Raw genomic sequence first — 15,824 nt, 5'->3', positions numbered from 1 at the left:
CCCAGACAGGAGCTATGACAGTGGGAGAGAGCTCAGTGTGGTAGTCTGTTCTTTTTTTGAACATTATCCTTATTCGCAGCTCCAATTAGAGAATTCCTACCTATTTGCTGATCTGCTATGGATACTACCACAAAAGAATATAAACGTCAACCAGGTTTAGATTAGTGACCCAAAAAGGTTTTAAATATTTGTAGGTCAGGGGTTTGCAAACTGGGGTCTAGAGACTCCCAGGGGACCACAAAAAGCATCTTTGGGGTTTGTGGAAAAATGTGTACATGCTTTATACAAGAAAATATACACAATTTAAAGGATTAATTCACTTACAGAATACAAATCTCCTGATTATTTACTCACCACTATGTCTTTCTTTCTTCAGTCGAAAAGAAATTAAAGGAACACTCCACTTTTTTTGGAAATAGGCTCATTCTCCAACTCCCCCCGAGTTAATAAGTTGATTTTTACCGTTTTGAAATCCATTCAGCCGTTCTCCTGTTCTGGCGACATCACTTTTAGCATAGCTTAGCATAAATCATTGAATCCTATTAGACCAGTAGCATCGCGTTCAAAAATGACCAATGAGTTTCGATATTTGTCCTATTTAAAACTTGACTCTTCTGTAGTTATATCGTGTACTAAGACCAGCGGAAATGTAAAGCTGCGGTTTTCTAGGCCGATAAGATTAGGAACTACACTCCCATTCCGGCGTAATAGTCAAGGAAGTTTGCTGCCGTAATATGACCGAAGCAGGCGCATTAATATCACACAGCACATGTGCAAATGTTTACTTCCGTCAACATATCCAACGTGCATGCAGCACAGGCAGCGTTCCTCGCCATGGAGACATTTTTGAGAGACGATTTAGAAGATATTTACTTTGGTGCAGATCCTGACCCGTATCAATTTGAACCAGAATTCACCGAAGCTAAGGTTTTGGAACGCGAAAGACAAGAAAGTGTGTCTGAACTGCCTGGGACAGAAGGGATGAGGAGAGCAGATTCGAGCTGGTGGGGCTTGCCAGCCCATGCCAACTGAAAGTGAGTGCCTGTGTTGTCGCGAGTGGGACCAGGTATTGCCATCGATGGCAACGGTGGATCTACCTGATGAGGAAGTGGCATGTCGCAACATCCGAGGACTTGGATGCAATGGTGCATCCTGCAGTAGTAGACTTTTTTTCCGGTTTGATCAAATAAACTAGAAAAAACGTCACACGCCGAGTGGACCTAATGGCCAGCTGTCGCAAGAGTAAGTTATTCCTGCAACCACTACAATATATAATATAAAGATTTTAAATGCATACTGTCAGTTTGCATTTTAGGCTTATATTCATGATGAACACTTTTACTCAAAACTGACTTTAAACACCACCGACTGTTCGCAATAACTTTCTTTTGCAATCATACATGGAATTTGGTCATAGCAAATACTAGGCCAACTGTTCGCCCAAACCTAGTCGTCAGGGGTTGCATTTCACAGGTAACGTTAGCCAACAACATCATGTTACACTTACAGCCATGGGCGATGCTCCTCGTTGTCCTGTCTGTAACGTTAGTTTGAAGATTGTTGGGATCGCCGTGTCCTTTAGACGCCGTGCTGTAGTACCGGTAAAACTATCCAAATAGTCATCTGGTTCAAAATCCTCGGAGCAAACACGCCATTTCTTGATCGTTGCTAACAGTGTTTTGAGATCCATGTTCAGAGCAGCCAGCCATTGATTCATTAGTCGGAATTGCTTTTTTTTCGTGGGAATTCTATGAAACATGGTAGTGCATAGTACAGCCTTACAATGCACATAACCATAGCTAATCACACACAGGTAAATCCAGCCACTAACAATTTACCAGCTGCAACAACCGGAATTACACAAACTTAGCACCGGTCACATTGGAAGTTACCTAGCTGGGATCTAATTTCAGGCGCTTTGTGATATTAATGCGCCTGCTTCGGTCATGTTACGGCAGCAAACTTCCTTGACTATTACGCCGGAATGGGAGTGTAGTTCCTAATCTTATCGGCCTAGAAAACCGCAGCTTTACATTTCCGCTGGTCTTAGTACACGATAGAACTACAGAAGAGGCAAGTTTTAAATAGGACAAATATCGAAACTCATTGGTCATTTTTGAACGCGATGCTACTGGTCTAATAGGATTCAATGATTTATGCTAAGCTATGCTAAAAGTGATATCGCCAGAACAGGAGAACGGCTGAATGGATTTCAAAACGGTAAAAATCAACTTATTAACTCGGGGGGAGTTGGAGAATGAGCCTATTTCCAAAAAAAGTGGAGTGTTCCTTTAAGGTTTTTGAGGAAAACATTCCAGGGTTTTTCTCCATATAGTGGACTTTAATGAGAATCAACAAGTTGAAGGTCCAAAGCTAGTGCAAGACGAGCATTGGTGGTTAAAAAGTTTTCTGAAAATTACAGATCAATCCACTAGATAAGACTCTTATTCCACTGGGATCATGTAGAGCCCTTTGAAGCTGCACTAAAACTGCAGTTTGACCTTCAACCTGCTGATCCCCACTGAAGTCCACTGAATGGAGAAAAATCCTGCAATATTTTCCTCTAAAACCTTAATTTCTTCTTTAGATCTCTATCAAACATTAAAAAAAGGTTTTCAACCCCAAACTTTTGAAGTTTAAAATAAAATATATTTAGGCATCCTAGCAAGTGGCTTCTTTTCTCTAAATGTTTTTTCCCCACTACTTTTCAGCAGTAACTTCTAACCATCTGGTCCAGTGGTGACTTTTAATGGATGAACTTTGTACTCAGGTGTCATTCATCAAGTTCCACTGAAGGTATGCTCACACACTTGACATTAAGCATACAAAACGACTTTAGACCGCAATCCACTCCACACATGCGGCATGAAAAACACACATTTACTTACGGTTTATGCAGACTCATTAAAGTAACTGAACTGACAGTATGGTGGGGGTAGGAATGGTGGGTTTAGTGTTTTTGAGTTCATTTTGCACATGTACAGTCCGTCATTAAGCGAGGGGATAAATTACAGAGGACAGCGAGGTGTTATAGCCCATAAATAACCTTCAGAGACGTGAGTCACGATAAGTCATAGTGGCACAGCATTTGAATGCTGCTGACTGGGGTTTGCTAGGGATAAACTATGTGCATTTTTTGCTGTCTGGACATCAGATTCTGATGAGGCAGCACCTTGTATACAAACCTAGCACCTAGTAAGCACCTAGCCCCCTGTTCTTCAGAAAAAATCCTTCAGGTCCCACAAATTCTTTGGTTTTTCAGCATTTTTGAATATTTGAACCAGGGCCGGCCCAAGCCTTCAGGGGGTCCTAAGCAGAATTTTATTTGGGGGTCCCTCTGTGCCACCAATATGACTAATTATTGTCAATCCTTTATTATTCGCACAATATAAATCTTAACACACCCAATATACATTTTATTTTCTTGTAGTTGTGTTGCTTACATCACACCAGTGTTTTTACCCTTGCTATGATCTTTAATTGTAACAGTAGCAAACCCACAGGAGTAGTCAGGTGTTAATTTGCACTTTAACATTCAAAGTTGGGGGCAGTCGTGGCCCTTAGCAGCCGCTTAGTTCGTTTATGCCTTGGGCCGGCTCTGATTTGAACCCTTAGCAACAATGACTGTATGATTTTGAGATCCATCTTTTCACACTAAGGACAATTGAGGGACTCATATGCAACTATTACAGAAGGTTCAAATGCTCACTGATGCTTCAGAAGGAAAATCAATGCATTAAGATCCAGGGGTGTAAACTTTTAAACAGAATGATAATGTGTACATTTTTTCTAATTTTGCCTAAATATAATTTTTTTTTTCATTTAGTACTGCCCTTCTAAAGATTCAAATGAGACAGTGAGCATTTGAACCTTTTGTAATAATTGCATACGAGTCCCATAGTTGTTCTCAGTGTGAAAAGCATGCATCTCAAAATCATATAGTCATTGTTGGAAAGGGTTCAAATACACAAAAATGCTAAAAAAACAAAAACAAAGAATTTGTGAGACCTAAAAGCTTTTTCTAAAGAACAGCAGGCAGTTTCTCTTGTGGACTATATGTAAACTTATTTTATGTGGAATATCTTATTCAGTTCAGTACTAAATAAAAAACAACATGCATTTTGTATGATCCCTCTTATTTTGGTAAAATAATTAACATTTTGCAGATTCGTTTTGACTTCCGTCTTTACAGTATGCAGACACAAAGACTGGTTCTGCCCTACAGCAATGTGGCTTGATTCAGATGGAGAACCATGGGAGATTTATAGGCAGTAATATTTTATGGGAGGGACCATAAATCAAGGGAGAGTTTTAATCAGTGGTTGTACGGCTGGTTTTCTTTGTCTGGATCCTCATCTTACTCCCCGCTGAGCACTGAAGAGAAAACTAGATCCATTTGGGCTCCGCGCCCATAACACACATGAGTGCTCTGATATGTAACATCTTCTCCTGGTCGGGTCACAACCTCACTGACTCTGATTACAGAGAGTCTTATGTCCGGTGGGAACCGTCTTTGACAAAGATGTATGAGACAAATCAGTCAAAACATGAAGTGGTGAGCAGACAACAACAATAGTAAGGTCATCATGTCAATCAAAGGCTTCTTGATAGGATAGTTCACTGAAAAATGAAAATTCTGTCTAATTTATTCACTCTCATGTCATTTCAAAACTGTGTAAGTTCTTGTATGTTCTGTGTATGTTCTTTTATACAGAATAAAGAAAGTTGTACAAGTTTGGAATGACCAGGGTAGGTATAATGACATAATTTTCATTTTGGATCTCTCTAAAAACCAATGAAATTCAGGTCGACTTGAAGAAGCGCCTGTGTGTGTGTTTAGGAAAATGATTTACTGTTTCAATTCAAAGGGGGCTTGATACATATTTCTTGCTGTGTTCTGGAGCCACACAGTCCCAGGTCTGAGACAGTTTACTGCTTCTAATTAAGTGGGTGTAATAGTGGAAAGAGTGTGTGGTCTTCTTTAGAAGCGATAACAGCTACAAGAAATGTGAGAAGATAAAGAAAGAAACAGAAGTATTTCCTGTGTGGGCTGGGAAATAGCGTATTTCTGAGATAGAAGCAGGAAGAAGAACTGCAAATGTCTCATTTGAACACACTCTATAATAAGGAAAAACCTTTAATGTATAGATTCAGTCAAATGTGTGTTGACTGGGAGCTAGGAGACCAAAAATAAGCTATATTGTTGCCTCCGTGTGGCCTTTGTTGTGTAAGGCTCAAAATAGTACCTTGGCAATGCATCAAAGTGATTAGATACAGTACAACCGCAACCGCTATCTGTGAAAGTCTTACTTGTACGTGAGGTCTGTTTTGTCCCAGCGTCCTCCAAACAAATCAAAGCGCTTTCGGCGATGACGGCCCCCAAGCAAGCCTCCTTTGTGGGTTGAGTAATTAAAGACGCTCCCTTCCTTCTGTGAGGGGTAGTCTGGGACTCCACAGCGAGGTCTGTTCCAGAACTCAGTGTCATTCTTGGGAAGAGTTGAGTGTGAATGCGCTCTTTTATTGCTAGAGTCTTCCCTGGTATCCTGAATGTGATGAAATCGGCCTCTCTTTTTTAGGCCATGGTGATGGGTCTTTTCAGGCCACTCCTGTCAATACAGACATGAGATGTCAATTAAATGTACACTTGACCAGAAACACCTTAATTTAGATGTGATTAGTTAGTTATTTGAATGCTACAAATAATACAGAAATAACACTGGATTCTAGACGGTTTCTAGATCATTGCTAGGGTATTCTGGCTGGACAAACAATAAAGTGAAGGTGCAAACAAGTCTAAATCGGGAATGAAATTAGTGAAATTATAGTTGTGCAACAGTTGGCCTTGCGTCACTGATAATTTGCAAGAAGAATTATCACAGTCAATTTCCTCACCCAAATTTCAAGGAAATGGTTCTGTTAATGGACTGGGAGGTTAGTTGCCTGGAGGGGAAAGTCAGATTGCCCCAATTTCTCTCCCTCCCCGAACCTCACTGCGTTTCTCTACTCCAGCTGTGCAGGTTTAGAAACCTCTTTCTCGCCCTTTTTCCTTCTCTATACCTCCTTCTTTCTCTCTAATTTGTGCTTGGTTAAGAGGCCAGGGGTGGTATGGGGTGAACTATTTCTTTTAAATGCTTTTATAAATCCTTCCGCCTCTCGTAGCCATAGGGAGTCTTTTAAAAGCTGTAATTTAAGCGCAAGCTATATTTAGACAACCATAAAACATTTAGAAATATAAAGCAGGAAGTCTGAAAAGAAAAAAAAGCCACTTGTTTTAAGTGTTACTTTATCTTTGAAAGCAGGTAGGACCAACTATGATGAAGATGTATGATAGACTAATGCAAGGGGCTTTAGAGTGACAAATGGTGTGTGCACACCAAAAGTGAATTGAATTATTTGCAGGAGTAGATTACATACAAAGTCAATGCAAAGAGACAAATGGACTTCAGTTAAAAATTTTCAGCTTGAGTGAAAGATTTGCATGCCGTGTCGTCGCGCAAGCCAATCAGCAAAGAACTTATTGACACGTCTAGTTTGACACATCTGATTGCATCAGAAAATGGATGAAAGCATTACTTAAAGGGCTCATCGGATGCCCATTTTCCACAAGTTGATATGATTCTTTAGGTTCTTAATAAGAAGTCTATAACATACTTTGGTTAAAATATCTCAATGGTAGTGTAAAAAACTACTTTTTAGAGCAAGCTATTCTGTTTCTTTAAATGCTAATGAGCTTTGCTTTCCCCTCCACTCTCTGCCATTGGATGATGAGCCTTAATGTTTACTTTAGCGCATTTAGCTGCATTTAGCTGCGAAACTTGCTTACTAGCACATTATTAAAAAAGGTCATTTGCAAATATGCATAAAAAACCCTTATACTCACTTCTGCTGTGGGTGAAGCTGCATCATGAATGATTTGCACGAACATAGACGCATATGTTGATCGGGATTGGCACTTTCCTTTCAAAAATGAAAGTAACATTAATCCTCTGCGTCTTCAGTGGCTCAGATGTCGGGAGTAAATGAGGACTGCTATGTTCATTATTACATCCAACAACAGAACACCTCAATTGCTCAGTTGGAGACATTATCGTCTTCCCCTGCACCTGAGTCGACACAATGGTGATAAGAGTTCGACTGTGTGAGGCACTCATGTCAATCAACTGTGTGTCATCACAACAAAAGATGAGTGAGAGGAATCTCACGAATGATGCAATTGCAACAAATATGCAATATATTGTCTTCCGCAAGTCTTCCACAAGTTAAAATTCACATGACGAGTTGTTACACAAGCCAATCAGTGAAGAACTTATGACACGTCTGGTTTGACACATCCGGTTGTATCAGGAAAGCATAACGTGATGATTTTATTTGCATGAGTGACACGAAAAACATCCCACAATTAATCTAGTGTAATAACGCAATCAGAATATTAGCACACCAAAAGCTAATTTATTTATTAGCGGGAGTAGTTTACATACAAAGTCAATGCAAAGACGCAAATTTGTGCCATGAATGATGCGATTTCTGCGAACGCGTGAAATATACGCTTTTTTAATCATGTCTTTTGCTCAAGCCAAGGACAGGAAAGGACATTTTGTCAATCTCCCCACTTAAAAATCGAATTGGTTAAAAATCAAGTTTCGTGAAAAACAAGCACTGTGACCAACAAAAGTATTTTTCACGGGTTTTCACGGTGCGACATCAATTGGCAATTTTGGCGGCACTGAACATAAACAGTGCCACTGACCTGAAAGAAACTCGCATATTTTGCTGATATTGCTGCTAAAAATGGTCAATTATTGTCATGTTTTGGGCTGTACTAATCGGTTTGGACCAGAAAAAAACATGTGGAGTACTGTAGACTGCCAAACATTTTAACAAATCAAGGAGAAGAGTGCAAAAAACTGTCTGAGGAACAAAACGCTTTGTGGTTGGCCAAACTGAACCATGATTTTCAGGGCAAGAATCTTGACAACATTCGTGTTTGTTCTTATCGTTTCTGGTCAGGTAGGAGAAATATTAGTATAATATCTTAATTAATACTGCTCATACGTATCTTTACCACGTATTAACTTTAGTTTGTCAAAATTTGTTTGTTTGTTTAGCAGAACAACATATTTAGTAGTCCATTAACCATGCAATCCATGCTGTTTTTTACATCCGAGTATCTCCAATATGGCTGTGCATAAGGGTAACTGACCAAATCCTGATGTAAGTCTAAACCCTCTGTATGATTTTTATGTTTTGTACATAATAATCTTCACAAGCCTAAATGCAGTCGCCAGACGTAAAAGGTTAACGGCTATAAACCTAAGTGCTAAAATGCTAACTTGTTTCTGGGTTTTGGCCTACAAAAATATGTCTTCCCTGCAGGAAACATCAAATATCATCTGATTGGCTACACAAACAGCTTCACATTCAGTGTGGACAGACAAATTAGTTATTAAAACTTGTTGTGTAGGATCTAGTTATGAGACTGTGTAACTCAATACAAATTCTAACAAATAAAAGGAAAAACATCCAAATATTTTTGGGCAAGTCAAGACGTAGTACCTTAGTGAAAATCCACTGACATGTGAACTTGATAGCGTTGCTAAAACATGACCCCACACCCCCGGCAATAAGGAACTGCACAAATTCCACAGATAGAAGTGAAGAATTCACTGCGCTTTATCTGCTCTCAGTTTGTTTCTCTCAAATCTGCTGAGTGCGCATGGACTTTCCATGGGCTGAGCCGTCATACATGTTGAAAGCATGTAATTTAAGGAGTCTCTAAACAACCTGGAGACAGGCAGGTGTTTTGTACAACAGTCAAGATTGTTTATTGTAGAGCGGTGGAACCTCTCAGCGATGACAAACTGGCCTCGAGTCTACTTAGGGACCGACGGAGGTGGAAGAAAAACACCCGGGTGTCTCAGGTTCAACGGGAGTCAAGGGTTAAAGGTTAAAGCCTAAATCAACAAAACAGACCCCTTGGGCCAAAGTAAACACACATACTCCCATTTCAAACCAAAACTTAGTAGACAGCCTATGTTTTTTCCTCTTCTAAAATGTTTAATAGATCAATTCTGTATAACCAACCACACAATTCCTATAAAATAATAGTTTTGAGTTTAATTTGTGTAACTTTTTTGAAAAAAGTCTCTTTATGCTCACCAAGGCTGCAGTTACTTAATCAAAAATATAGTAAAAACAGTAATATTATTCTGCATGATTACTCCAGTCTTCAGTGTCACACGATTCTTCAGAAATCATTCTAATATGATGATTTGGTGCTCGAGAAACATATTTTATTATAATCATCAAAGTTGAAAACAGCTGTACTGCCTAATATTTTTTGTGGAAACCGTCATACTTTGTTTCTAGGATTCGTTGATGAATTGAAAATCACCCCAAACTTCTGACATAAAGTGTAGATTAAAAGTGCACATTAAAAAAAATCATAGACTTATGTGACCCACTTTTGCAACCACATTTCAGAATATGCAGTCAGTATTTTATAAGAGGTGGAGGTGCCAAGTGCAAACAAGACGGCTCAGGTTGCTGATGTAATAGTACGTAAGTGCATATTAGCAGCTGAAAGTGCTATAAGCCAAGTCTCGAAAGAAACAGCCAAACGATCATTATTTTCTAAACAAACAACATAACTATGAATCTATCCTGTGAAGATTCTGTGAAATGCTGCTCCATAATTGTGATGACTCTAGGGGTGTGTTCACAATTGTCATGTTTGGTTCGGTTAAAACAAACCCTGGTGCGATTGCTCTAAAAGTGCCGTTTGTTTGAGTAAGTGTGAACGCTGCTGACCCTGGTGTGCACCAAACAAGCGGACCAATACCACTAAAAAGATGATATATGAATGCAACATGGACCAAAAGCTTCTAAACTAACAAAAAAAGTAAGTAGTGAAAAGATGCAACGCGATGCGACATAATTTCACGAAGGGAACAAGCGGTGTATCCACAACAATATGAGCAGAGGGCAAACGTAGAGCAACGAGGCGGTGAAGTGCCTTTTATGAGCTCTTTGTAAATTTGCAGGTGGTGAAAATGAAATCATATACATTTAACAATTAGCACGCTTAGTTCAGCAGACGGCATTGCATGTGCTCGACTTAAAGGAGCGATGAGCAGACCATTCAGTGATTGGGTACTTTGATGTCGCCGCTTTAATTCGAACGCACCTTTTTCTTTTGTTTGGAGTATTCGGTGAGTTCCGTCACGAAATATACGTAATTCAATCCAACCAATCAGGTTGTGAATGTATCACTATGCCTTTAGTTTCGGTATCTTTAGTTTCGCTGTCAAAAATGCCAGTGTGAACACTAAACGGACCAGGATCAAATGTATAATTTTACTTTTTGGTCCGGACCAAATTAACCGAACCGAACAAGTGTGAACACAACCTCTGAACTAAATTAAACTGAAACCTGTTGCTTTTCTGTAGTTATTTACTCATCAACAGTTAGAACTGGAACTACATAAGGATGTAGAACACAAAAGGATGGGACAAAAAATACTTCTAATGGGGCAAAAAATATTGGGTGAACTGTACCTTTCACTTACAGAATAAAAATTTTCTGTTGATTTGCTCACCCCCATGTCATCCAAGATGTTCATGTCTTTCTTTCATCAGTCGAAAAGAAATTAAGTTTTTGAAGAAAACATTCCAGAATTTTTCTCCATATAGTGGAATGGGATCAACGGTTTGAAGGTCCAAATTGTAGTTTCAATTTTCACGATCCCAGCCGAGAAATAAGGATTTTATCTATAGTGAAATGATTGGATTGGATTGTATACTTTTTAACCACAAATTCTTGTCTTGCACTAGTTCGACTTCGCACAATACGTAGTCATGTTGGAAAGGTCACATGTGACATAGGCAGAAGCACCGACCCAGTGTTTACAAAGCGAACATACAAAGAAAGTCAAACGCCCTTTACAAAAAAAGGTAAAACAACAATGTCGGATGATTTTGAAGCTGAAGGAGAAAATGAGATGGAGTTTTTTCACCATACCCTACATTTTTGAACTAAGGTACACACACGAAGAACAAACCACGTGTGATCTTTCCAATGTGATTACGTCATTTGTGAAGTCGCGGAGCTAGTGCAAGTTAAGTGTGGTTAAAAGGTGTATAATTTTTTTTTTTTTTTTGGAAAAGGTCAATAATTTCACTAGACAAGACCCTTATTGCTCAGCTGGGATTGTGTGGAACCCTTTAAAGCTGCATTGAAACTGCAGTTTGGACCTTCAAACCGTTGGCTTCCATTGAAGTTCACTATATGGAGAAAAATCCTGGAATGTTTTCCACAAAAGTTTAATTTCTTTTCAGCTGAAGAAAGAAAGACGTGAACATCTTGGATGACATGGGGTGTGGGACTGTGCTAAGAAATGTTTGCTTGTAATGTTAGTTAGCAACAACCTTTACCTCAACAGGCACATGTCTCATTTTAACAAAAGCCCAAATCAAAGAACCTTTTCTTAACCAGACATTCCTCAAGCCTAGGCGTATTTTACAGCATCCACCTGCATGTAGTGAAACATGTAAAAATGGAAGTCCATTCAGAAACCCATTGGAACGTCTCCACACATGTTCCATATAAAACAAAAGTCTCTCTTTCCAAACCTCATCTTGTGCAAATTTTTGACGTTTTTATGATATCTTCCTGACAGATATATGACTCTCATCAGCTGAGAAACAAAAACAACTGGGAATTATTTTACCTTAACCATTCAGACATCAGGCATTTGTGCCTGCGGGAAGATCTGCCATGTTCTGAACAATACAGAAGAACTATTTGTTTTAACACCTACATTTATAATATCAAATCTACAACATTTGGGAATATAAACGGATGGAATTGGAATGGAAGAAATACAAAAACAAACTACTTTTTTTAAAGCATGTGCATATAGGTCAATAGGTCAGTGGGTAAAAACATGATACAGTATGTTATGCTGAAACAAAACAGAGACCCTGAGCCAGTGAGAAGCCTTTGGGGGAAATCCAGAAGAAAAGAACTGACATGTCTGTGCAAGAAGAAGATTTGGAAAGTGTTGGAGTGCCTGGCATCATGCCATCTCCATAGGGTTTCTGAGGATAACCTCTTTGTTGGCAGCCAAATCTTTCTCTCTGGGGCATCCGGATGATGTCAGATCGCTTACATTCATCGGCACAGTCGGCATCAAGAGAGAAGCATCATGCGTTTCCAAAATGACTTTCTACATTTGGATGACTGTTTACTACTGACTCAGCAAGCCATAGAAATACAGCCAAGAGCACTTCCTACCATCCTGCTTTTCTGGCTTGGCTTTTTTTATTTCTAGTACAACTCTGATCCAAACATCCTGGCTGCATGGGTCTCATTGTCTCTCTGAAGCATGCCTTTGTCGAGAGAAAAATTACAAACAAGAAATTCCAGTCTGTTACATAGACATTTTCTGGCACATTAAAGTAGGCCACAACTAGAGATAATGAATGAACATGCCAGAGGAAATCGGACTAGGGTAAATATTTACCCGCGAAAACCTCCAGAGATCTGCATGCTTTGGGGTTGTATACACAAGTGATTACACTGAAAGGAAGATTGTTTAGTGGGAAAATGATGTTGATGGAGGATGTTCATGTAGAAAGTGTGCAGTGCATCCAAGGTCTAGAGAATCAAAATACTACTGATTTGAATCTTTTAATAGTTCCCACTTGTTCCAGCTTAAAGGGAAAGAGGTGACAACTAGCGAATATCACTATGAAAGTCACATGCACTGTAACGTTTGATGCATTGCCAGGAACAACAATGAACTTGGAATAAAGGTATTTCAAGAGCAAGTTCTTTTGTCTCCTAATTTCTGTTGAGATAGGAAACAGCTGTCGAGAGTTTTTAGATCTAAAGGTCAGGTGACTGGAAAAATGGTGGTTTGAATCAGAACCAGGTACGTCAGGGTTTCTGGTGTCAGTCATGCTCTCATTTGTGCCTACAGGCAAGAAACCTAAACCAAACGGCTCCACAGGTGGTGCGGTGCAACTAACCCTGACCTTATATGCTCTACCACCTCTAAGCTTGTGTATCCTTTTCTTTCATATGTTGACATTGGGTCATAAGCATAACCAAAACTGAATAATTGGTGCTGATTAACAAGGGTGCTTAGAATGGGCATGAAGATCTGTTCCTTTCCTCCTCCCAAAATTTACAAACAGAATGCATTAAAAAGTCTACTAAAATTGAAAGACAGGCTGACAGACAGATGGATATATAGAATGGTAGACAGATGGATAGATACATGCATAGAATGATGGATGAATGATGGATACACACATAGAACAGTAGATGGATGGATGGATGGATGGAAAGAAAGATAGATGTATAGAAGGGTAGAACAGTAAATAGATATGTAGATGCATAGAAAGATGGATGGATGGGTGGATGATGGATGGATACAGAACAGTAGATAGACGCATGAATGGATGATAGAAAGAAAGATGTACAGAAGGGTAGATAGATGGATAGGTAGATGCATACAATTATGGATGGATGGGTGGATGATGGATAAACAGAACAGTAAATAGATGGATGGATGGATGGATGGATGGATGGATAGATGGAAGGAAAGATAGACATAACAAAGGGTAAATAGATGGATAGGTAGATGCATATAATGATGGATGGATGATAGATAGACAGAACAATAAATGGATGGATGAAGGAATGATGAATGGATGGGTAGATGATGGATAGACAGAACAATAAATAGATGGATGGATGAAAGAATGATTGATGATAAATGATAGATGGATGGATTGATAGATGGAAAGAAAGATAGACATACAGAAGGGAAGGACAGTAAAAAGATGGATATGCATAGAAGGATGAATGAATGGGTGGATGATGGATGGACAGAACAGTAGATAGACGTATGTTTGAATGGATGGATGGATGATGGAAAGAAAGATGTACAGAAGGGTAGATAGATGGATAGGTAGATGCATAAAATTATAGATGGATGGGTGGATGATGGATAGACAGAACAGTAAATAAATGGATGCATGGATGGATAGATGGAAAAAAGAAGGGTGGATAGATGGATAGGTAGATGCATATAATGATGGATGGATGGATGATGGATAGACAGAAAAGTAGATAGACGGATGAATGGATGGATGATGAATGGATGGGTGGATGATGGATAGACAGAACAATAAATAGATGGATGGATGAAAGAATGATGAATGATAAATGATAGATGGAAAGAAAGACAGACATACAGAAGGTTAGATAGATGGCTAAGTAGATGCATTGAATGATGGATGGATGGATGATGGAAAGAAAGATGTACAGAAGGGTGGATAGATGATAGGTAGATGCATATAATGATGGATGGATGATGGATAGACAGAACAATAAATAGATGGATGGATGAAAGAATGATGGATGGATTGATAGATGGAAAGAAAGATAGACATACAGAAGGTTAGATAGATGGCTAGGTAGATGCATTGAATGATGGATGGATGGATGATGGATAGGCAGAAAAGTAGATAGACGGATGAATGGATGGATGAATGGATGTGTGGATGATAGATAGACAGAACAGTTAATAGAGGGATGGATGGATGGATGGATGGATGGATGGATTGGTAGATGAATGGAAAGAAAGATAGAGGTACAGAAGGGTGGATTGATGGATAGGTAGATGCACTGAATGATGGATGGATAGATGGATGGATGGATGGATGGATGGATGATGGATGGACACAGAACAGTAGATGGATGGATGGATGGATGGGTGGATGATGGACAGACAGAACAGTAGATAAAGTGATGGATAGATGGATGGATGGATGATAGGTGGGTGGATGATGGATACAGAACAGTAAATAGACGGATGGATGGATAGATAGATAGATAAATAAATAGATGCATAGAATAGTAGATAGATGGATGTATTAATGATGGATAGACAGAACAGTAGATGGATGTATGGATGGAAAGAATGACAGAGAGATAGATGCATAGAACAGTAGATAGATGGATGGATGAATGGATAGAAAGACAGAATGGCAGATTAATAGATGGATGGATGGATGGATGGATGGATGGATAGATGGATGGATAGATGGATAGATGGATAGATAGATAGATGGATATATAGATAGATAGATAGATAGATAGATAGATAGATAGATAGATAGATAGATAGATAGATAGATAGATAGATAGATAGATAGATAGATAGATAGATAGATGGATATATAGATAGATAGATAGATAGATAGATAGATAGATAGATAGATAGATAGATAGATAGATAGATAGATAGATAGATGATAGATAGATGGATATATAGATAGATAGATAGATAGATAGATAGATAGATAGATAGATAGATAGATAGATAGATAGATAGATAGATAGATAGATAGATAGATAGATAGATAGATAGATGCATAGAACAGTAGATAGAAGGATTGGATGGTTGGGTGGATGAATGGATGAATGAATAGATGGGAGCACAGATAGATAGATAGACATATAGATAGATAGATTATTAAAAGTTTTGCCCAACCCTGTATTGCACATTAGTCATGTTCAGTTAGAGTGTTGACTGAGCTGTTTTATGTTTTGGCAGTAATCTTGGAGCTTGTGATGCGTGAACAATGCCTTAAAGAAGGACATCAGCTTTTCTTTTCTCAGGGGGGTCAACAAATGCAGTGGTAGCTATCTGGATCCTTCCATTTTCCCCTCTGTCAGCAAACACAGGGTTTGTTATCCTGCTCAGCGTGCCAGATGACTTGCCCCTGCCTGCATAATCTCCTGCTCTGGCTTT

The 15,824-nt window shown here is 39.0% G+C and overlaps 1 protein-coding gene across 1 annotated transcript in view; it reads right to left on the bottom strand.

Moving 5' to 3' along the window:
• Nucleotides 1-15,824, bottom strand: part of LOC141292755 (stromelysin-3-like) — a 29,185-nt gene that overhangs the window by 11,436 nt on the left and 1,925 nt on the right. The window contains exon 2 of the mRNA XM_073824798.1: nucleotides 5,311-5,606. Within this exon, the coding sequence (XP_073680899.1) occupies nucleotides 5,311-5,606 (296 nt within the window). The remainder of the gene's footprint in view (nucleotides 1-5,310; nucleotides 5,607-15,824) is intronic.

The sequence above is a fragment of the Garra rufa genome, chromosome 19, assembly GCF_049309525.1.
Source record: "Garra rufa chromosome 19, GarRuf1.0, whole genome shotgun sequence".
NCBI lineage: Eukaryota > Metazoa > Chordata > Actinopteri > Cypriniformes > Cyprinidae > Garra > Garra rufa.
Note: the sequence above shows the minus strand (reverse complement) of the source record. Positions and strands in the feature narration are given on the sequence as shown.